Below are 23,612 nucleotides of genomic sequence, written 5' to 3'. Positions count from 1 at the left end.
TCCCTCCACCACTGCGCCAAATGAAAGTCAGGTTTCACAGCCCTGTTGTCATAACATGCCTATAAATCATGTGTGATGCTGTGAGTGTGAAATAACATTCTTGTAAACTGTGGAGAAAATGAACAATTTTGATGGCCTTTTAAATAACACAATTGCCACCTGAAAACAAATTAACGGTCAACTGTGCATTGATCTGTTCAGTAAATAGCAATAATGCTTAGTACTCATACAGCAGTTTTTATCTTCAAAACACTAATGAATCCTCACACAAAACCCATGGGAAATGTTTAGGAGCAAATCCTCTTCCGTATGTCAAGCCAAGTACATGAGGTTGGTGCAGGTTGCTGTGTGGTGATAGTGGGCGGTGGGGAGGATTAAGGGAACCCTATAGTAGCCCCCATATGTACTCCCCTCCTGGTCAGGAACGGGTGTTGGAGCCATGAAGTTAGCCTGGGGCAGGACCTGTGGCTCCTTAACTCCATCACCTCTTATATAGAAATGCAGAAGGAGCCCTCTTTGGAGCAGAGTTCCTCAGCGCAAGAGGGCTGAAAGGACAAGGGTTATCCATTGCTGTGGATGTATTTATAGAATAGCTAAAGGAAACCTTTCATTTCCCCAATAATAATAATAATAATAATAAAAATATTCACTCCTAATAATTCCCACATTAGCTTGAGCTAAGGAACAAGTGCCCAGCTTAATTTAAGTGTTTTGGTATTTTATTTGCTTGTGTCACCAAATTTTTTTTTAAAAGTCCCAATGCTTGTTCTAACTAAACCCAAAGTTCTCATTAACCTCCCATCAAAGTCACTGACAAAACTCTGAGGGAGCTCTTTGCTCCCTTCAGCAATAAAAGGAGAGATTTTATTCTTTATGGCAGACTAACAATCGTTCAAATTTTTGCCAAATATTTTTATATTTAAGACTGAGATTGTGTGCTTGAATATGCACCTGCGTTGTAAATGAGATGTGAGTTTTAAGGCCAATATAAACCTGCAAAACATGTTTGGGATTCCTAACACCTCACCTCCTGCCGTACAATGCTACTCTGATTATCTGTTACAGCCCATTATTAAAGAATGGTAAAACTGGAATCCACAACATGGATGTTTGATGACATTGCAGCACCCAGAAGAATGCATTTCTCCACTGGTGTGAGCTGTACTAGACCCCGAGATGGGTTTGTAGCTGTGTTCCGTTTTGCTGAGTTATTTTGCATACAGTATTGATCGCACACAATTTAACAGGGAAAACACGGGATGAGAATAAAGTACTGTTACTACAGTAACCCTGCACAGATGTGCAGCACATCTGAGATTCACTAATCCCAAAGGTCTGGGCCCTACCAATGAAAATCTGGAAAGGAGTGCAAGCTACCTACGTATGAGAGTGAATCTGTGCAAAGAAGTAATGCACTAGGCACAGAGAAGTTACATTTATAGAACTAGAGGATTATATAACCTTTGTTTTGAAAGCATTACTCCTGGCTGTTGGCTGTGTTGCCACACTAAGTCCTTGTGCACTCTCATGCTCTCTCTCACGAGCACATACACGGCAAGAAATGGCTGTAATGCTTTTCCTCTTTGCATTCCCAAGCTTCTCACCCCCACAGTATCCTTAACTCATGACGGTTAGAGGAGAGCTGGTTTTCATGCTCCTGATTCTCTGCCCAGTTATCCTTGTGTATCATCACTGAAGTCAATGGAATTATGTGATTTACACCAGTGTGCGAGGTGAGTCAGGCCACGTATCTCCATTTCCTGTGCCCTTTTGTACCATCAGTCAGTTCATTCAGAAAATAAAGCTGTGTTTGGGAGGTTACCCTGACTTCCTATTCCCGGCAATGTTTATAAAGAGGGAAGGGGCAGAGTAACACCCACTAAAACCTTAGGAATTAGATCACAATCTAAATGCACGATAGCCTGCACAGGTGAGTAATGTCTAATATACAAACATGGAGAGGATGCTGGATAGGGGCTAGAACCGGGAAAACATATGAAGCAAAGCATGAGGGCGCTGCACAACGCAGCATAACGGAGACCGAGTGTATACGGAGCACGCGGCATTTCAGCGTGTGCTCGCCCGAGCAGTAATTCCTTTTGTTCTTACGTTTGCCTTTTTGCTAGCTCCCATTTTTGGTTTGTGGCTGGCCTTTACTTTCTATTTTCTGTTTTCATGCATATACGCTACGCTCTTGGTATGATCGAGTACAGTGGTTCTCAACCTGTTTTTCCTTTGTGGACCCCTAAAAATTTTCAAATGGAGGAGCAGACTCCTTTGGAAACCTCAGACAGTCTGCAGACCCCCAGGGGCCCATGGATCACAGGTTGGAAAGCACTGATCTATGGTAACTACAACCTTTCATGGACCCCTTAGACATAGTCTCCGGACCCCAGGAGTCCACAGACCACAGGCTGAGAACCACTGATCTATCACACAGCTTAGAGTATGCTCATGGTGGAACTGTTTGCTCCTGATTACTGAATAAAAAGTTTTTTGGGGAAATGAACAATCCCTCTTGAGATACAACAATATCAAATTGTCCCCACTAAGAACTCGATGATGCAAGATGCCAGGCATCTTTAATTCCCATTGAAGGCAGTGCGAGCTGAGGGCCCTCCGCACTTCACTGAGCCAGTCAGCTATTCCCAGGAGCAGGCCTTTGGTGTCAGAGAACAGTAATTGACTAATACATTTAACTCATGGGAAAGGAGATGCTTGTGATATGCAGCACAATATAATGGTAGTTTTCTTGCTGTAAGCATATAAGGCAATAATTTTAGCCACCCAAACATGCTTTGCTAATGCACTGTTCCTAATTTGATTTTTTCTGCAGCACATATAACTACAGTACAGTGGTGATAGTATAATTAGTATTCACACTAACTCAAATTATAGAGTTGATTGCAGAATGTGGTTTCTTCTAGTAACACCAAGAGTAACACTTCAGTATTATAAGAAAAGATGACACGGACATTTAATACAAGTGAGAAAGGGACTGTTGTCACTGGAATTAGTTCTGGATATTTTTCTCTTTCTTTTAAGAAAATTCCTTCAAATTGTCTAAGAAAGAATTGAGAAAAATGCACAGAATCCATAAGTATTTAGTGCAACTAAAATTCTAAAAGAATAATCTTCCTTTCCTAATCAGAATTTTAGTTATATTAGTCAGAATTTCAATCCATAATTCTTTACAGACATCCATGAATTAGGACTCCTGCAATGGAGTGAAGTATTATAACCCACATTTTTACAGATGAGGCATAGAGTAACGGACTTACCAAGGTCACAGCTGAAATCTATGGCAGAGCAAGGAACAGAACCTAGAGTTCCTGATTTACAGTCTGGTGCTTTAACCAGGCCATCCTCTCCTCCTCCCACTCTGCCCCTCCCAATGATCAGGTCCATTGGTTTAACAAAACAGGACATTGGCTTCCAAGCAGCCACAGAAGACAATATATGGTCAGACATACTTTCAGATAGATATGCAACCACCTCATCTTCGCTTTGGACAGCGATTCAGTGGCTCATAGTCAACAGCTTCTATGTGCTACAATCCTATTTACTATTTCATGGTGCTCAGAGCTCCAATTGGCCAATTTGATCCACAAATCTAGTAAACCAATTACATATCGATGCTGAGGATTTAAACCCGTTTTTTTCTGTCACTACTGTAACACAACGTCTTACTCCAGATAAAAAGATAGAGAAATGGTCCTTGAATCTCCCAGTGGCCTGTTAGATTCAGGGCTCTGCTGCTAAACACCTGAAAAAATAGACCTTAACATCTCCCAGACCAGAAGATAGTATCATAGAACCATAGGGTTAGAAGGGACTGCAAGGGTCAACTGGTATAACCCCCCTGCCAAGATGCAGGATTTGTTGAGTCTAAACCATACAAGACAGGTGGCTATCCAGCCTCTTTTTGAAAACCTCCAGTGAAGGAGTTTCCACAACCTCCCCAGGAAGTTTGTTCCACTGTCCTACTATTCTTACAGTTAGGAAGCTTTCCTGCGATTAATCTAAATCTGCTATGCCATAGAATCAGAGTTGGAAGGGACCACAAAGGTCCTCTAGTCTAACCCCCTGCCAAGATGGATGGTTTAGACACAACAAATCCTACAAGACAGATGGCTATCCAGACTCCTTCTGAAAACCTCCAGTGAAGAAGTGTTCACAACCTCCCAAGGCAGTCTGTTCCATTGTCCTACTGTTCTTACAGGTAAGAACTTTTTTCTAAGATTTAATCTAAATCTGCTATGGTGTAGTTTGAACCCATTGCCTCTTGTCCTGTCCTCTGTGGCAAAAGAGAACAACCTTTCTCCATCTTTTTTATGGCAGCCTGTGATAGGGCAGCTGCCCCTCACTGGCAGAAAAGGAGTTAAAAGCAGCCCTAGGGAGGCTGTGCCAGAGGCAGCAAATTACAAAGGAGCTGAGAGTAGCAGCTAATCATGGCCCGGCAGGCTCATCTAAGAAGGGCTGCAGGGCAGAGCAGAGTTCAGTAGCTGACTGGAGCTTGAGGGGAGAAGACCAGACTCCTAGTACGAGGAAGGAGCCCCAGCACCTGGAATAATTCAGTGCTGCAAGCAGGGATCAGGGGAGCTAGACAGAGCTCCTGGCGGGCTGCTAGGGCCTGCTGGCTGAGGCCCTGAGGTAAGGTCAGAAAAGGTGCTGGAGCCACATGGGAAGCGGCCCCAGGACAAAGGACTATAATTGCCACTGAGGGAGTGGTTGGATGGAGATTGCAGGTCCCCCATAAGGGGAGAACATAGAGCCCAGCACAGCCAGAGCGCAGTATCACGGAAGAAAACGCTGCAGTCCTGGGAGTGATGCAGGTCCTGGAACGAAAGTGACGTTGGCGAGGCACCACCAATGGAAGGTACTCTAGCAAACAGAGTTAATTCCCATGACAGCCAGCAGGAGGTGTCGGAGTGGTGAGTCCCACCCCATCACACAACTTTTCAAGTATTTGAAGACCACTGTCAGGTCCCCCCCTCACACTTTGCTCTTTTCCAAACGAAACATATCCAGTTCCCTCAGCTCATATGGCTTGTATTCCATCCCTTTGATCATCTTTGTCACTTGCCTCTGGATCCTTTCCAGTTTCTCTGCATCCTTTCTATATTTGCTGACCAAAATTGGACACAGTACTCCAGCTGAGGCCTAACCAGTGCCGAGCAGAGCGGTACTATCACCTCCCATGATTTGCGTGCTGTGCCTTTGTTAATGCAACCTAAAATTGCATTTGCTTTTTTAGCAACAGCATTGCATTGCTGACTCATGTTGAAGTTGTGATCCACCACCACTTCCAGATCATTCTCAGCAGTGCTACTGCGAAGCCAGTTTTCCCCCATTCTGTATTTGTGCATTTGGTTTTCTTCCCTAAGTGTAGCACCTTATAATTGTCTTTGTTGATTTTTGTTTTGTTGTCTATAACCCAGTTCTCCAATTTATCAAGATCCCTCTGAATTTTAGCTCTCTCCTCCAAAGTGTTGGCAAATCTCCCCTAGCTTTGTGTCAACCGCAAACTTGATCAGTATGCTCTCTATTCCTACATCTAGGTCATTAATAAAGATATGAAACAACACCGGATCCAGAACAGATCCCTGTGGAAGTTTGAGTCCTCTCTCCAATCCAACATCATTCCATTAATAGTTACTCTTTCCTTGTGGTTGTTTAATCAATTATGCATCCACTTAATGGTAGTTCCGCGGAGCCCACATTTCTCCAGCTTATCAGAATGCGACTGTGTCACAAATCTTGCTGAAGTGCAGGTATATTATGTCCACCGCGTTCCCCCTACCCACCAAATCAGTTATCCAGTCAAAGAAGGAAATCAAGCAGGTTTGTCATGATTTGTTCTTGGTAAATCCATGCTGGCTGCTAGTGATCACCCCTTTATCCTCCAGATATTCACAAACTGAATGTTTTGTACATTGCTCTAGTACCTTCCCAGGCATCAAAGTCAGGCTGGCTAGTCTATAGTTCCCAGGCTCCTCCTTTATCCTCTTTTTAAAGATGGGCACTATGTTAGCCCTTCTTCAGTCTTCCAGGATCTCTCCTATCATCCATGAGTTTGTAAATATTATTGCCAGTGGCTCCGACATTTATTCAGCTAATTCCTTCAGTATCCGTTAATAACATTAGGCCCCGGTGATTTGAATTTATTCAAATTGGTCAGATCTCTTTACTTATCCCGATCTGCATCCCTTCCTCTTTGCCCTGATATTCTGTGATTGCCTATGGTAACTTCACTAGTCCTCTGGTCACATTTTTTCTGAGAAGACTGAAGCAAAGTAGGCATTGAGCAGCTCTGCCTTCCTATCGTCTTCTGTTACCAGCTCACCTTCTCTTTTGAGCAGTGTACCCATAGCGTCCTGATCTTCTTTGTCTGACATATTTGAAGAACCCCTTCCTGTTGTCTCTAACATTTCTTGACAATTGTAACTCATTCATTGCCTTGGTTTTCCTGATTTTGTCCCTAAACGCTCATGATATTCCTATGTATATTTCTTTGGTGACATGCCCCTCCTTCCAGTTCCTGTATGTATCCCTTTTGGGTTTTAGATAGTTAAAAAGTGGAGTGTGCAGCCACATTGGCCTCCTATGGCTCTTCTTATCTTTCCTCTGTGTCAGAATAGCTTCATTTTGACCCTCTATTATTACATCTTTTAAGAACTACCAGCTCCCTTCAACTCCTGTCCTTCCTAATTGGTCTTTCCATGAGACCTTGTCTACTATTTCTCTGAGTTGGTTGAAACCTGCCTTGAATCATATGTGTGAGAGTAGAGTTTATCTGTGTAAGCTCCCCTTTGCAGATCCTATTGATCCCTGAGTAGCTAGATGAAAAAGATAGTTTTTGTGGACCAGCCAATACTGCTGCTAAAAGGATTACAATTCTGAACATCCCTGCACTGTTTCCAGGCCCTAGCCTCTGCTGAGTCACATAACAACTCCAGAAGTGGTGCTTTCAGTAAACAGAATCCTGCTCAAATGGAAAGGTGAGCGCCAGCCTGGGTTCTTTGTACCAGATCGTCCTGCAAGGCTCTCCTGTGGTAAAGCCAGGATTGTGGGAGCCTGGGGGAAGCCTGCCAGGATTCAAATGCAGCCCCTAGGAGGAGAGCTGTGAAGAACCTTCAACTAAGAGCCACAAGGACTTGAACTGAGAAGCCCTGATAGTAGGGCAAAGAATTACCTGAGCCCAAAGAAGGGCTAAAGAAGCTGTGAGTTTAAAGGAACATAACTACTTGTGCCTGGAAGGGTAAAAGGGACAGTTTATATTTATTTTGTGTTATGGGTTAATAAACCAGTCCTCACAAGTGGGAATTATATTTGAAATACGTGGGTGCATGAGATTTCAGAGGGAGATATAGAAGCACTGCTCCAGAGGTAAACTGAGGCAGCAGCTGACCCTTGCACAATCGGCCTTTTCATCAAGCCAACTTCCATGAGTTTGTGTGAATCATAGAATCATAGAATCATAGAATATAAGGGTTGGAAGGGACCCCAGAAGGTCATCTAGTCCAACCCCCTGCTCAAAGCAGGACCAATTCCCAGTTAAATCATCATGTGGGACATGATGCCATTAAACCAGTACAAAACCAGAATTTCTACAGTTAATTCAAATGCAAATGTCTATATTTTATTACATGGAATTGAGACAAAAGATACACACTTGACAGTTGCCACAGTAATGGTGTAAACATTAACATAGATATAGATATTATTTAAACCAAGAGAGAGAAGTCTGAAGTGCTGTAAAACATAGCTATTGAAGCACTGCAAAAAACAGTCGTCATTGAGCTAGTGATCTTAAATTTGAAAATGCAAATAAGTGATAGTGCTGTTTAAGACCTAAATCCTGCCCTGTGCAGCATCAGTGTCCCTGGGGAGTCCTCCAGCCACAGGAGGAGGGAGTGCAATCCAGTGAAGGAGCCTGTTCAACTGCAGGCAACCAGCACAAGATTCTCTAGCATCTCCATTCCCCTGACTGCAGCAGCATGGCAGGATCTAGCAGGATCCTTGGATTATTACTACAGCAGTTAGAGGCCAAATGATTTTATTGGCCTAGGATAAAATGTATAATTGTCTTAAATAATAATTCCCCAGTATTGGGCCAGCTTCTGCCAGGCACCAAGCACCCTCCTTTCACACTGTGTTGTCCTCACAGTTGGAGTGCATCCCCTTGGATGATCTGGTCTACTGTGAGAAATTAGAAAAAGATTTAGAGGTCGGTGGTTAGTTTAGGCCCTGAAATTTACCCGTGCAGAATCCCTGGGATGTACACAGTGTATCATTCATGGGGTATGATATGGTGTTTACTTTCCTTTAGATATTTTGGTTGCTAAGGAAGGAACCCACCTGGTATGGTCTATGAATAACTCCATATCAGAATTCATGAAGCCTCTCAGCTTCCACTTCAATTAGGGCTAGATACTGCAAGGTGCTGTGCACTCTACTCCCTCTGAAAAGCGTGGAAGCTGATAGTACTCACACCTCACAGCAGGGACTCAGCCCTTTGTAGAATTAGTCCTTTAGTCAAGATAGCCCATCAATATTTTTGTAAACTGCTGAAAATGATGCTGACAAGAATAAAAGAAAATAGAAATTTAGAATTTGGCCAAGGAAACCCACTCTAAATTATTTCCAACTACACTGAAGCATTGCTCCTGTTATATATAGTTAATTCCTGTTTTATAAACTTACTCAGTTAATACATTTTTTCAGAAAGTAGAAAAATTAATTTGACACATTTTATTGTATGTCAAAAGTGTTCTCTTTAATGCAGGGTTTTCAAACGTCTCTCCCCACATTGAGTAGTTCAACACTCCACTGTAGAAACAAAATTCTTATTATTCTTTCAAAGAAAATGTTACATACTAGAGGGAGAAAAATGGTCAGTAGTTCAAAGGGAATGACAAATGACTATGCCAGGTAAGCTAGTGAATACTCAGGGCTACATCCTATCCTGTGCTGCACTGGTACCCAAGAGGGATAAGAGGAATTTAAGAGTCTTATTACAACATGTAAGAGGGAAAAATCTCTCCATAGTGCTCCAGCAAGCACTAAAAAGCCAACAGCTAATATCTGCAACATACCTGTGTGGGCATGACCTATGGATGAGGGACTCTCTTTAGGCTCTGGTCCTGTTTGGACCCAATTCTGCAGTGTGCCAATTGTCTCCTGACAAATGCTGAGCAACCTCAAGTCCTGTTCAAATCACTGGGAGTAAAGTGCCCTCAATTCACTGAAGATGCTCAGTATTTTGCAGGCATTATTCTGAGGGCCCATTCTGTGAGCTGTTGAGTACTTCCTGCCAGATGCTGCGTACTTTCAATCAGAGTTGAAAGTGCTCTGAATCTGACACGACCTTACAGGATCTGGCCCCTATGTACATACAGAAAGTTCCGTTTGGGTGCTCACACTGTTCCTGATCAGAGGGGAAGAGAAGTGTGCTGCCCCTTCCCATCATGAGAAATCTTGCCTTGAGCAGCAGGACTCCTGCAGAGGATGCACTGGCCAGGATTCCTGGTCTACCATACTGCACCAGCCAAGGTAGGATTTGATCCTCATATCGCTGTCAGACCCTGACGCTTGTCTATTTTACACCTACTTCGGCCCCTAGAGACCAAAATCGTACCTCATAAGTCAGTCTCTTGCTTTCCATCAGGGAGGGGTTGGAAATGTTTCAGAGGAAAACAGATTGCATAATAAAAAAGGGTTAGGATTCTCTCAGACCTGGGCAGCTCTAACGTATATATAAAGGTACAAACAGGGAAATGGTTATGATACTGGGAAAGCCAAAGCCTGGGCCCAGGTCAGATAACCACTAACTTTCCTTGAGGAAATAAAGAATAAGGACTGATTCTACAAAGAGTTTTTCCATCACAAATCCTTGCCCTCACATGGAGTTCTAGTGAAACATGGGGTAATAACTACTTGTAGGATCAGGCAGAAAAATCAGAATAGGAGGAGCAAAACTTGAGAAACTAATTATATACAGAACAAAATTGCTGGAGACGCTGAGCTCCCTCAACTTCCATTGAGGACAGTGGGAATTGAAGAGGGCTCCCGAGTACATCCAGGCAGTGCTCAGCTGCCTGCAGCATGAGTGACTCTTGAGAAACATGAACTCCTGACATTTGAGAAGCCCTGTTCTCAATGTAAGCTTACACAAACACTACAGCACAAGAAAGGGTCAAGGTTATTTCTTCAAACTGACAAAGGATTAACAATGGTGATTAATAGTTCAGAGAATAGGAGAAAGATAAATATTTCAGAATTCAGCAAGACTTTCTGGCTATACTGTACTGTATTTTCATGCCCATCATAAAAGCACATATGAGAAAGAGTATTTTAACAGAAAAACTGAAGCATTTATAAAACTGGTTGATAATTTTCCACCCTTTCCAGAAGTGCATCAGAATATCCAGGAGAATAATACCTGAAAAAGAAACATTTTGTCTGTGTATTAGACAAGAGAATATATATTATGCTAAATATTTAAATTATACTAATATCTAGTGTATTTATTACAAAAACTGCTAGACTCAAACTTGGGTTCTAGCTCAAGAAGATCTGTCATTATCCACCTGTAATCCTGTAAGAGACTGTTTCTGTACAACCTTGCATCTTGTGTCGTCATTTACCCTTGAGCAAAATGACTGTAAAATGCCAGTATTCAGACTTATAGGACCAGATTTTCAGAATTGCTCAGTATTCAATTGGAGTCAGATTTTCAAAAAGAGCTCAGCTCCCATTTCGGCACTTAAATGAAGTGGCCAGTTTTCAAGAGGGCTCAGCACCCAACAGAACTCTTCTCAATGGGAGCTGCTGGGTGTTGAGATCTTGAGAAACACTGGCCCTTAATGCAAAGCAGGAGTTTCCACAGAATCGCTGTCACAGCATAATGGTTTACGGCTGCCAGAGAAATGCAAGTGCATGTGTCGAGAACTAATGCAAAGGCAAAAAGCTGATTAATGTACAATGTTAGTAACAGTGATCTTGTAACAATGTTTTATGGCAGTGATCTTATGTCTGTAATACCAAATGACTGATGGAGATTATATTATTCAAGAGATTTTTATTAGAGTAGAAATTCACTGTGACTTTACTGACCTACTGCATTCTGACTAGCTTTGAGAACAGACCAGTGTGCCTCAAGTAATCAGAGGCCAGCATTTTATTTTATTTTATTTTATTTTGTTTTTTAAGCAGGCTGCCCTTTTCTGAATAAGCTTGCTGCTGACCAGTTGAAGGCTTTTTGTTTTTGCTTTTTTAACAGAACTGTACCATTTACCTAAAGGTTCATTGGTGAAAATTTATAAAATCCTTCCAACCCTGCAGGCCTCAAGCATATTACACTATAGTTCATGGTTTGACATAGATGCTAGAATTTTGTCTGCACTGAGATTTCTAATAAATACGCTTAGTTTAGACTTCATAGAAGCCAAATTTTAAAATTTGTGCACATTTTTATGTACACCCGGATCTGATGTAAATCCATACATGCCCCAGTGTGTGTGTAAGTCAGTGTTTATGCCCATACCCAGCTATGTATGCAAAATCTCACCTATGTGCATCAGATATTTGCATGTCTAAGTCAGATGTGCACTTTTATGCTCACTTCTTTGTAAATTAAGCCCTATTTTTATTACCTAGAAAAACTGCAAACTACAAAGGATCATTGATTTGGTAAATCATTCATGGATTTTTTAAAAACCTATATCCGTGGGGTGAAATATTCTAAAGACATCTAAAGGAATTATTAATTCTATTAACCTATAGGGTCCAGGGGAGAATTTTATCCTTTATTTACCCACAAATAAAGTCCTAACAAAGGCTTTTGAAAGTCCATTGCATACTGATTTCTTTATGCTGGACTAGTTTGTTTCTATTCCAACTTGGCAAGATAAGACCAAGAAAAACTACGTTAAATTTTTCCAATGCTTTGCTTAGAAACAACCATGGTCAAAGTCTCTCTCCCTTGAGAAACTTCTGGAGAATTTCCTTTGTCGGTGGGATTCATTGAAGACTTTGCATTGAGGAATTTACAACAGTCAAGTTGCTCCCTTTTTTACAAGCCACCAAAGCTTACAAAAACCACGTCCTGCATTCTTGATGTTACACGAATATCAGACTTAAGAGAGCTGGATGAAGTTTCAAAATCAACACACAGACCAGGAAAGGAATAGCTGTATATACCTCAATATTTCCAAATCATATTATGGTCATCTTATTCGAGAACAACAAATAAGGTTTTGAATACAGACATTATCAATTTATGCCCAAAAAGGAAGCTATATTTATTCTTAATTCTAAAAGTTATTAAGAGTGGAGGCATGCACCCTAGTTGTATAAGCAAAAATCTCTTCAGTGCTATACCAGAAAGAGCCTTCAATCTACATAGTACAGAAGTCTTGCACTGCTAGCTGTCTGTCTAGGTTCTTATACCATACCCATCAGCATAATATCTGAGACTTGTATTACTGTGTATGTTCCTAAGAAAACACAGTAATACTGTATGTCTAAAGATCCATACAGAGCCATTGTGGCACATGTATGCTGCACATCTAAGAACAGTGAAAGCCTTGACTACAAGGAGATAGAAGTAAGGTTTGTTATAACTGAAATGTGTTCAATCAGAAATCCCAAATGCTAGTGCGGGGGTGGGGAGTGTTAATAATGCATGGAATTTCTGTTTGCTCCATTCTCCTCACTGATTTTCTACAGAATTTAAAACTTTATATAGTTGTTTTGTAAATCCATTATTAGCTTTTGTGAAAATAACTTTCCAAATGCAAACTAATGTAGCTGTCTTCCTGAATCTGCAGACAGACAGCCTGAAAAAGCAGCTTTACAGGACAAATCCAGCCCTGACCTCTGGAGCACCATAAGGGCCCAAAGAGGTGGCGGGGGTGGAGGGGAGGAAGCTTAAAGGGCACATTTTCTTCATTACACCAATGGCATGTTTCTTTGCTTCCCCTAACAAAAAAAGTAGTTTGTAGCTAAAGGAAACATGAAGTATAGCCAAAAAATGTAAACAAATGTATTTTTTTATTCTGTATTGTTACTCTTCATAGCTTGAAAATGTCTTCATGATTCTTTACCCCTTTGGCAGTCACTGAGTTTTCCCTTACAGAAGTAAACAGGACTCCATTTCTGTACAACTTCTAATTTGCAGCAGCTATTAGCCAGTGTTTAACTTGTGCCAGAGCTTTCCAGGGCTGAGCCCTGGCACCTCAAGGCTTGGCAGTTCATGGCCCCAGCACCTTTCATTACAAATTAAGCACTGCTATTAGCTAACAAATGCTGTTTACGATAGTTAAAATTGATGACGCTGATGCAAAGAACCAGTACAGGGAGTGCAACAGTACAACATCCCCATAAGTATGTTGCTGAAGTGAAGAACTGGTAAATGGATATCTAGAATTCAGGAGGAGATTTCCCTCCTTGTTATAAGTTAAGGTTGGCGACATTTTGAGTGCCAGCTATTTAACAGTATTTCTGTATTCATTAAGAGCAAAACTCACCTTGGTGCAGACAGCTGGTGCATGGTCCTTTATACAGAACTTAAGCCTCATGAGGAGGTTCAGGGAAGGAGCAGCTGTGGTTGCAGCAACAGAGCAGGAGGCTCTCTGCACCCTGGTGCACTGAAGGAAGTTTCAGTGAAGCCTCGGAACAGGCTTAAAGTTAGCTCAAAGAACAGTGTTTGGGAAGTCAGAGGAGACACCAAAAGATACATTAGCTGGATTCCATGGCCTGAATACTCCATGTATGGGGCAGAGACTGCTACTGCAGCTTACCGATTAGCATGGCATCCAGAAGGGTGGTGTTGCAGCCCCAGAGCCTGACTGGTAGATGTGGGAGTTAATTCTATTCCCCAACTCCCACTTAGTTCCCTGCAAAAAGTCAATCTTGGGTTTATTTAGGAAGAGGTAAATTTGAACCTGAGAGGCAATTTAAAAAAGATAATAATAAAGCATTCACAACGACAGGAAAGTATCTGTCTAATTTTTTGTTCATCCAACAACTCTTTGGGGCTGATAACCAAAGATGATCATTAATTTTAAAAGGGCATTCACACAGACCTTAAATTATATTTTAAATCTCTCGTTTTGTGTCATTGCTTTGAAGACAATCTAACAATGTAACAACTATGAATTGCTACGACTTCAGTTTCCTCACCTTACTATTTCCTCTGGGTAACAGTTGTTAATAGTGTTGATGTACTCTTGAAGAAGTGACCCTGGCTCTGCTTTTATCTCTTGAACTTTTTTAAGTCCACCACTTGTTACAAAGAGACGTCGTGCTTTGCTATCATGCGGCAGCACCTACAAAAAATGAAGTACATAATGAGTGTTAAACTTTCCTTTAAAAGAGCCTTCTACATTGCTAAGCTTTAATATTAAAAAAAAAAAATCAGAGAACATACACAGAGAATGAGATAAAACAGAATTGCAACCAATATTCAAAGATGTAGCACCTCCTGTAATAAAGGTTTTATTTTAACTTGTTGGTTAACTAGGAACAATTAAATCTTGAGCCACCTCCACAGAGCTGCAACATAATTTGACTTGTTCATTTAATATACACCACTGTAAATCATAAAAAAATGCTTATGACAGCTTTATGCAATTAATATTTTAATTGTTTCTACAAAACAACATGCCTGTGAAGATGAAACAAACAGAAAACTAACATGGAATGATAATTGCACCTGTCCCATTACCACTGAGTTTTTTAAATCTTTTATATTGATTCACTCAGTTTATTTGTACAGCAGATTTTCATATCATTCTTATGATCTAATATGGAATGTTACTATCAACTCAAATTCCTGGATATTAAAAATCATGGATCAAATCCCGCAATCCGTCTGTGTAGCCATGGATGGCCCCTACAGATAGCAAAAATGCAATGTTTCTTCTGCAAAAAAGGGATGAAAAGCAGAAGTGGTAAGTAAAGGGATTTTGCAGCCCCCTGAATGATGCTGATATGCAGCTCTCTCCAGAGGAGGAGGAGGGTTGTGGGCAGGCAGGTTGTGGGCAGGTAGTAGTTGGCCAGTGGGTCTACTAGGCCAGAATGGTATGTGGAGTGAAACAATGAGCTGTTACAACTACATCTACATCACAAAAATAGCCATGATTGATTAAACATGGTTGTACCCAACCCTGTAGATTAAACCCTACATGGGCAAAAGCACTTTATAACTTGATCTGGCCCCATTTAATCTGGCTGGGCAAACCAAGTTTTAAATTTGGTTGTGTTTCAGTTGTTGTTAACTAGCATGTTGGAAAAAAAGAGCAACTATGCTAAAAGAGTGGGGAAAAGGAATGAGACACGTTCCCCATCATGTAGATGAGCTAACAGTTTGATCAGACAAACTTCATTTCTCTAGTTCCTTTTGTACCATATAAAACACCCCCAGAAGGATTAAACAACAGACTGTCCTGGCCCTCAGGTAGAGAGGGCAAAGGGAGAAAGCAAGGAGCTTGTCCCCATTACCACTTCATGCAAGGGCCAGGAACAATTACAATCCCTTCACTGTGGAATTGCTGCATCCAAGGGCACAAATTACCTAAAAGGGGATAGCAAGGGGGTAAGCCACACCCCTTCCTCCCTCCATACTGGCTCCCAAAGCTGGCTGGGGGGAGCAGGATGCACCCTCCCCTTAAGCAAGAGAGATCTTAGGGAGGGACTGTGTTTCTCAGAGAGGCACAGTCCTTCCCTCAACCCACACTGAGACAGTGTGGTGATGCACAGACCTGTACTCAGGGCATTGTTCAAATGGCCATAGCCTCCCCACAGTGAAGTACACTTTAGACAATAAGGCTTTTACTTGGCTATAAGTTAGCTGATGGAAGCAATCTCCGTAATGTCCAAGGACAGAGAATTTCCGAGTTATGGTGCAAAAGAAATACTTTTACTGCAAAGAACTTCATATAAATGTATACATTACACATAAACCACCCAAGCATAGTTGGGTGAGGAGAAGCATAAAGAACCAACATGTCATCCAATATAAACTGTGTCCAAGCCATTTACAGCATTAGAAACAGCAAGAATCCATACAATGGGCAGCTAGCTATTAAGAACTCCCTTCATGACTTGCTGTGGTCAGCAGAGGTGGTTGGGAATTTTCAGAAAATGCTGATTTGTTGAAACCATTCATGCGGAAGAGTCAGTTTCAACCATTATTTTCAAAATGGAAAAAACATTTTGTTTTAACATTTTTTTAAATGAAAAAATCCATTTTTCCAGGTTGAAACTGCTTTTCCTTTTGAAATGTAAGTTAGTTATAGTAAGAAAGAAAAAAAAAGAGAGAGAGGGTTACTCACTTTGTGCAGTAACTGAAGTTTTTTGAGATGTGTCCCCCTTTGGGTGCTCCACTTCAGGTGCTGGTATGTCCCAGTGCCGTTGATTGGAGATTTTTGGTAGCAGTGTTCGGTCAGGACATGCGTGCACAGTAGCTGTCTCACTGCACTGTTGGAGTCTCATCTAGCGTGCACGCAGCCCGACCTCTTCAGTTCCTTCTCTACCGTAGAGTCCTTGTATCAACCTCCAAAGTAGAGGGGAGGAGAGTGGGTAGTGAAGCACCCACAGGGACTCACATGTTGAAGAACCTCAGTTACTGCACCAGGTGAGTAACTCTCTCTTCTTTGAGTGCAGTCCCTGTGGATGCTCCACTTCAGATGATTGTAGAACAGTGTCCACTATGGCTGGGGGGACTTTGGAGTTACATGCATAGTGGAGGAGAGGACTGGTAGACCCAGCATGGCATCAGCTTGTGAATCTTGTGTAATTGCTCACTAGTTAATGAACACATGTTCTGAGGCCCATGTAGCTGCTTTGCAGATCTCTGAGATATGTGATGGATTGGACCTCCTTTTTGGGGTGCCACCGGATGTGCGGAGGTCCCACTGAGCCCGCCTGTCCCACCAGCCTGGGCTGCCCCTACTCTGTGCTGCTGTGACAGATTCTCAAGCCCCTTTCCAGCGCACACACACAAATAGGGACACACCCAACTCAGAATGACACCCAGAGACTGCGATCAGCTGTGTGGGAGGACTCAGCTAGGGGTTTGCCCAGCACTCTGGTGTGCAAACCCAAAATTAGATTGTCTTGCGCTATATAGAGATCTATATAGCATAAGCTCATGAAAATTGCCCCCTCCCTGAACTGGAGGAAGATAGACACAGCTCTTTGCCCCCCCAGTTATGAATTGCACAAACTGGGTTTCAGAAAACAAAACAAGTTTATTAACTATAAAGGATTAGAATTTTAAGTGATTCTAATGGATAGCAAACAGAACAAAGCAGATCACTGAGCAAAATAAACAAATACACATCCTAAGCTTAATTCACTAAAGAAACTGGTTACAAATAGCAATTTCTCACCCTAACTTATCTAAGGTATCTACCTAATATTTTTCTTTTTTCTCTTTCTACAGGGGAAGACGCTGACGCACTGCCCCAAGTTCCATCTTCAGCCAAGGATGGTTGAGAAGGAACTGAAGGGGTTGGGTCGTGCGCACACTAGCTGAGACTCCAACAGTGCAGTGAGACAGCTACTGCACATGCGCATCCCATCCAAACACTGCAACAGAAGATCTCTGATCAACAGCACCAGGATGCACCAACACCTGAAGTGGTGCACCCATAGGGACAGCACTCAAAGAAGAATATAAAAATTTCAAATGGTCAAAATCAAAATGTAATGTTTCAAATAAGCTGAACCAAGAATTTTTTCAGATTTTCAGTTCACAAACATTTTTGAGATTGACTTTTCATCCTGATGTTGAACTTTTCAATACCTCAAAATTTTTTGCAGGATAGGAAAATGGTTTCCTGGCCAGCTCCAGTGGTCAACACACATAAGCAACGTGGCACTGGTATTTTGAACAAATGTGCAATCCTTATTGGTTTAGACAGATGTATAAACAAGCCTGTGAAATGTAGTACTAGATAATATCAGAACATTTTATTTGGGCATTTCCAGCAAAGAACACCACAGCAGGACAATCTGGCACTCTCTACTAAAGGTTTATGCAATATTGTATTTGAAAGAAGAAAGGCCTATAGTGGAGTGGGACTCCCTAACAGCTGGTCACCATAGCAGAAACAACTAAAATCCCTAAAATACCTAAAATCCATGACAATTATTCAGAGTTTAAATAAAATATTTTAATTACATTAATTTTTACCTTTCTTTATATTTTGCTCAAATCTGTTACTGAAATAACCGACACAATTGCACATTTTAAAGAGTTTGGAAGAAGATTTAGGATTTTTCCACCTAGTCCAGGACTGGAGTCAAAAGATAAAACACAGAACTGGAGAAGCTTTTACTTTTAAAACAATTTTTCAAATAATTGATTCAATTCACCCGTGCAGAGAGCTTGCACTAGACCTAAAACATGGCTTCAGTGGAACTTAAGCAATGCACTGACCTAGTGGGGTTCTCTGCATAAGGGATAATTTTCTACTTTGGCAGAGGAGGAAGACAGTGTCTTGCTTATGAGTAAGGCTAAGATTTTTTGACGGTTATTTTTTATAAAGTCACAGACAGGTCACCAGCAGCAAACAAAAATTCACGAGCCCGTGACTTTTACTAAAAATAACCATACAAGCCACAGCAGAGGTGCACAGCCCCAGCTGCAGCCCTCACTACGGGGCAGAGGCGCACAGCCCCGGCAGTGGCCACCGGTGGAAGCCATGGGGCTATGTGGGGAGCATAGCCCTGGCTCCAGCCACAGCCTCAGCTGAAGAAGTCACAGACGTCCGGTAAAATCACAGAATCCGTAACTGCCGTGACCTCCGTGACTAAATCGTAGCCTTACTTATGGTGACTGCTTTCTTCCCCATCCAGGATTATCACTGACAGTTCCAGAGACAGCAGTATCTACCCCTCTTCAGCTAGAACAGGTCAGTCCCAGGTAGGATCTTAGGTTAATAAAAGGAAAATGGATATATTTGAGGCCCCTACCACCCACCTCCTGAAAGAACAGCTCAGACTGATTTTAGGAATACTTCAGGAATACTGGATGACATGCTGTCTAAGCTGGAGACATAGGGTGGTCAAGATAATAGCTTTTATTGGACTAGTTTCTGTTGGTGAAAGAGACAGAGCTCTGTGTAGCTCAAAAGCTTGTCTCTTTCTCCAATATAAGGTGGTCCAGTAAAAGATATTACCTCACCCACCCCCCTTGTCTCTCTAATATCCTGGGACCAACAAAGCTACAACAACACTGCAAACATGCTGTCTCGGTAACAGATGGCTAATCTATCATTCACCAAGCAAAGCCTTTTCTTACCTTACTGAACTGCCCAACTACGTGTTTCAGAATATTGGGAGGCGCATCATGCAGCAAGGGTTCAAGTGCTGGCAGATATGTGCATTTCTGCAAGATGTTCTTTAGGGCCTTTTTAGTCTATTGAAATGCAAAACAAAATGTCTATAGTAAGACACCAATGAAACAACAATGTGAATTTATGTTCCACCCTCCTGGGGTTTGAAGTCTGATCAATTTGCTTTTTTGGTCAGAATTATTTCAAAAGGGCATTTTTCTGAATCAAAACTATACAATCCATCAATTAATTTAATGAAGAACCAATTGTCGGCTCATCTTATCAAACCGCAAAACAAACCGTCAGTGCATCATATTCCTATTAAGTTATCTACTCAAAGTAATGGCAATTGTCCTCTGAAGGGAAAAGGGAGTAGGCCCCCTAAACAAATATAAATGAAAGTACTGTAATATGACAAAAAAGTTAAATTAAAAGCATGTTTTTAAAAGATTGTATTTGAGTAGTAGTTTATTAGGAGACCTGCCAGTCTGGAGCCACACCTTGCGCTACCACCTCTGCAGAGGGAAGTGAGTGTACATCAGTGCTTGGGTCTTAAACCAGAGAAAGTACAGAAAGTAATGACCTAACTGAGTAGGACTGCAGGTTCAGAGAATGTTGGCCTTTTTTTTAATTTTTATTTTGTGACCATTGGCCTTAAAACTCTGAAAATGGCTATATGAAGGTGGGGTCTTCTTACTCAACAGATTTGGGGCTGATCATTCTCTAGTTGCCTTCACAATGGCATGACATGATATGATATGATATAATATATATACATATATATATATATATATATATATATATATTATACCATTACATCATTTCCTGTAATGTCACACAAAAATCTATTTCAACAAAGGGTAATATGCAGACAGTAACTGGCCCCCTTGTAAATGTGTAATGATGGCCCTAAATATGGACTATACTTTACCCAAGAGTGGTTTTTCTAAGCCAGCAAAAACACATTTCATGCTGACAGCACTTATAAAGTTGTAAAAAAGGCTTATGTGTACAAAAAGTAAAAATACACCATTAGACATCACTCACTGACTGGTAGCATGATAATATTGAATAACAATTAACACTCTGTAATTTTGAAGGACTTAAATCTGATGATTAACAATGCATAATATTTCAGACACTGCACCTACTTTTACTTGAAGATCTTCTGAGCTTTCTGTTTCCATATACAGGGAAAGCAGCACTGGTAACACATTCGTTACAGCAACAGCACGTGCATGCTCTGGAGTGTGTCTTCCAATCTGTCCCAAGGCCCAAGCAGCCGCTGCCTTCATATGATCTTCTCGTTCCTCTGACAAGCAGATAGACAGCTGTGGCACCCCCTGTAGTATTCATTAAAAACACAAAACATTATGAATCTAGGGCAGGACTAGACACTGAAACAGATTATTAGAAAAAGCTTGTTTTTTCTATTTCTATTTTTCTGGCTTGAATAAATTGTAGATGAACATGGGATAGAGCTATCATTTTTCAAGTGAACTATGTGGCCAGAAAGAATTTTTTAAAAAATCTATACAAGTCTAACCGGAGAGAGAATATTAAATCTGCCAGTTTCTCTAAGTTTGAGGGCAGTTTGAGTGAACATGTCAGCTACTCCAAAGGATTCAAAGAGCTGATGCCACAATTCAGGCTGCAGCTGAAAGCAAAGCTGCCATTTTTGTCAGACACTGATGTTCCAAGGTCTTTAGTACTTTTTTATTTACTTTATACTTTTTTTATGAACAGGAGTCTTTCATAATGTCATTTTTTCCTTTTTCATTGGACACAATTGATCTAAGAACGACCAATACCTTATTACTTAGGGAGATGTTGACCCATAATCACATGAGCTGGGACCTTCGTCAGTTAGATTGCTCCCTTAGTCATGCCCAGTTTATAATTAGAATTATGTATTTTGATAATGCATAACACCTATTCAACTATCCACTGGCCTTAACACACATCAAAACATTATGTTAGATACAATTATATTTAAGAAATATTAAACCCTCTTCTCAACTATTCCACATATGGTAATTCACCTACCCTCCAACATTATTATCAAACACATTCATTTAAAACTGAAAAATCTACAAACATCAAACTTATTAAATCCAAAGTATCATATGCACAGCTGAATCAAGCTATATAATGCATTTCAGGGACCAAGATTGTGTGTAAGCATGATGATTTTTGTTGTAAATTTATTATACTAGTAGCAGTGCAGTCATAGTGGTTTAGTAAATGATATGCCATTATAAATTTTTGTTTCAAAAAGGATTATTATGTGGGCACAAATATTCATTTTAACAGGAAACATGCTATATAAAGTCACACCTTTTCTTTTCTTTGCGTGTGCAAATGCAACTCAGCATAATTTTACATTTCAACAGATACTTTTTCTGGTAAACCAATCCGTACCAACATTACACAAAAGCAGCAACTCATTAAGGACCTTACTTTTCCAGACTGTCCGATCATTTTGAACACTTTGAGTAATATTACAGAAGATGCACTCATATCACTGGGTATGTAATCTTGTATCAAAACTATACATGTTTTAAAAAATTGTAATATGGTTAAGTTGTTTATTTAATAAAGGCACACAAATTATAATTCTTATACTGAATAATTTAACCTAAAAATTACATACAACTGCCTAGTCTCATTATTGAAAAGAATGGATATGTTTTATCAGCAGTTTATGTGCACTGTTACTGCCAAGTGTGAAATTTAATACTGATGTAGTTTTACTCTTTCCTTAATAGTTACCTGTAAGTACATAACTGAAAACCAGGGCCCTGATCTTAAAGTTAACATGTACTTAACTTTAAGTGCTTGAGTAACTTCACCGATTTCAGTGAAGCTACTCAAGTGCTGAAAGTTAAGCATGTGATTAAGTGTTTGCAGGATCAAAATCTAAGGGACATACAAAACAGAAAAATATGCTGGTACTTTTTCTATGATGTGCATTACTAAACAAATCAATAAACCACTCCACCCAATCATTTGTGGGACTATATTCTACCTCTTCTTCTCAGAAACTCACTGTGAGGGTTATAAGAAAACAAGGAAGCAGGAGCTAACCTTGGAGATGATCACTGCCATTGCCAGGTTCTCAGAATGAGCTGCTACGTAGCCAAGCATCATGATGCCAGGCAGCCTGACGTTTCCTTTGCAGTTGCCAATACAATCAATCACAGCAGCAACTCCTCCTGCATTGACTATAAGTTGTGAAAGCTGAAAGAAAATAAACTAGAGAAATTAGATACTGTAGCGTATCTATAACCATAAAGCAGTATAGAATCATAGAATATAAGGGTTGGAAGGGACCCCAGAAGGTCATCTAGTCCAACCCCCTGCTCAAAGCAGGACCAATTCCCAGTTAAATCATCCCAGCCAGGGCTTTGTCAAGCCTGACCTTAAAAACCTCTAAGGAAGGAGATTCTACCACCTCCCTAGGTAACGCATTCCAGTGTTTCACTACCCTCTTAGTGAAAAAGTTTTTCCTAATATCCAATCTAAACCTCCCCCACTGTAACTTGAAACCATTACTCCTCGTTCTGTCATCTGATACCATTGAGAACAGTCTAGAGCCATCCTCTTTGGAACCCCCTTTCAGGTAGTTGAAAACAGCTATCAAATCCCCCCTCATTCTTCTCTTCTGCAGGCTAAACAATCCCAGCTCCCTCAGCCTCTCCTCATAACTCATATGTTCCAGACCCCTAATCATTTTTGTTGCCCTTCGCTGGACTCTCTCCAATTTATCCACATCCTTCTTGAAGTGTGGGGCCCAAAACTGGACACAGTACTCCAGATGAGGCCTCACCAATGTCGAATAGAGGGGAACGATCACGTCCCTCGATCTGCTCGCTATGCCCCTACTTATACATCCCAAAATGCCATTGGCCTTCTTGGCAACAAGGGCACACTGCTGACTCATATCCAGCTTCTCGTCCACTGTCACCCCTAGGTCCTTTTCCGCAGAACTGCTGCCTAGACATTCGGTCCCTAGTCTGTAGCTGTGCATTGGGTTCTTCCGTCCTAAGTGCAGGACCCTGCACTTATCCTTATTGAACCTCATCAGATTTCTTTTGGCCCAATCCTCCAATTTGTCAAGGTCCTTCTGTATCCTATCCCTCCCCTCCAGCGTATCTACCACTCCTCCCAGTTTAGTATCATCCGCAAATTTGCTGAGAGTGCAATCCACACCATCCTCCAGATCATTTATGAAGATATTGAACAAAACCGGCCCCAGGACCG

General features: G+C 41.1%; 1 protein-coding gene across 1 annotated transcript in view; it reads right to left on the bottom strand.

Moving 5' to 3' along the window:
* Positions 1-7,620: 7,620 nt before the first annotated feature.
* SPAG6 (sperm associated antigen 6) overlaps positions 7,621-23,612 on the bottom strand; it is a 46,522-nt gene continuing 30,530 nt past the window's right edge. The window contains exons 7-11 of the mRNA XM_048837918.2: positions 22,437-22,589; positions 20,501-20,692; positions 19,316-19,432; positions 14,188-14,333; positions 7,621-10,444 (exon numbers count right to left, since the gene is read on the bottom strand). Of these exons, the coding sequence (XP_048693875.1) occupies positions 10,378-10,444; positions 14,188-14,333; positions 19,316-19,432; positions 20,501-20,692; positions 22,437-22,589 (675 nt within the window). The 3' untranslated portion in view covers positions 7,621-10,377. The remainder of the gene's footprint in view (positions 10,445-14,187; positions 14,334-19,315; positions 19,433-20,500; positions 20,693-22,436; positions 22,590-23,612) is intronic.

Source organism: Caretta caretta, chromosome 2 (assembly GCF_965140235.1).
Source record: "Caretta caretta isolate rCarCar2 chromosome 2, rCarCar1.hap1, whole genome shotgun sequence".
NCBI classification, from domain to species: Eukaryota; Metazoa; Chordata; order Testudines; family Cheloniidae; genus Caretta; species Caretta caretta.
This window is presented reverse-complemented; position numbering and strand designations above follow the sequence as displayed.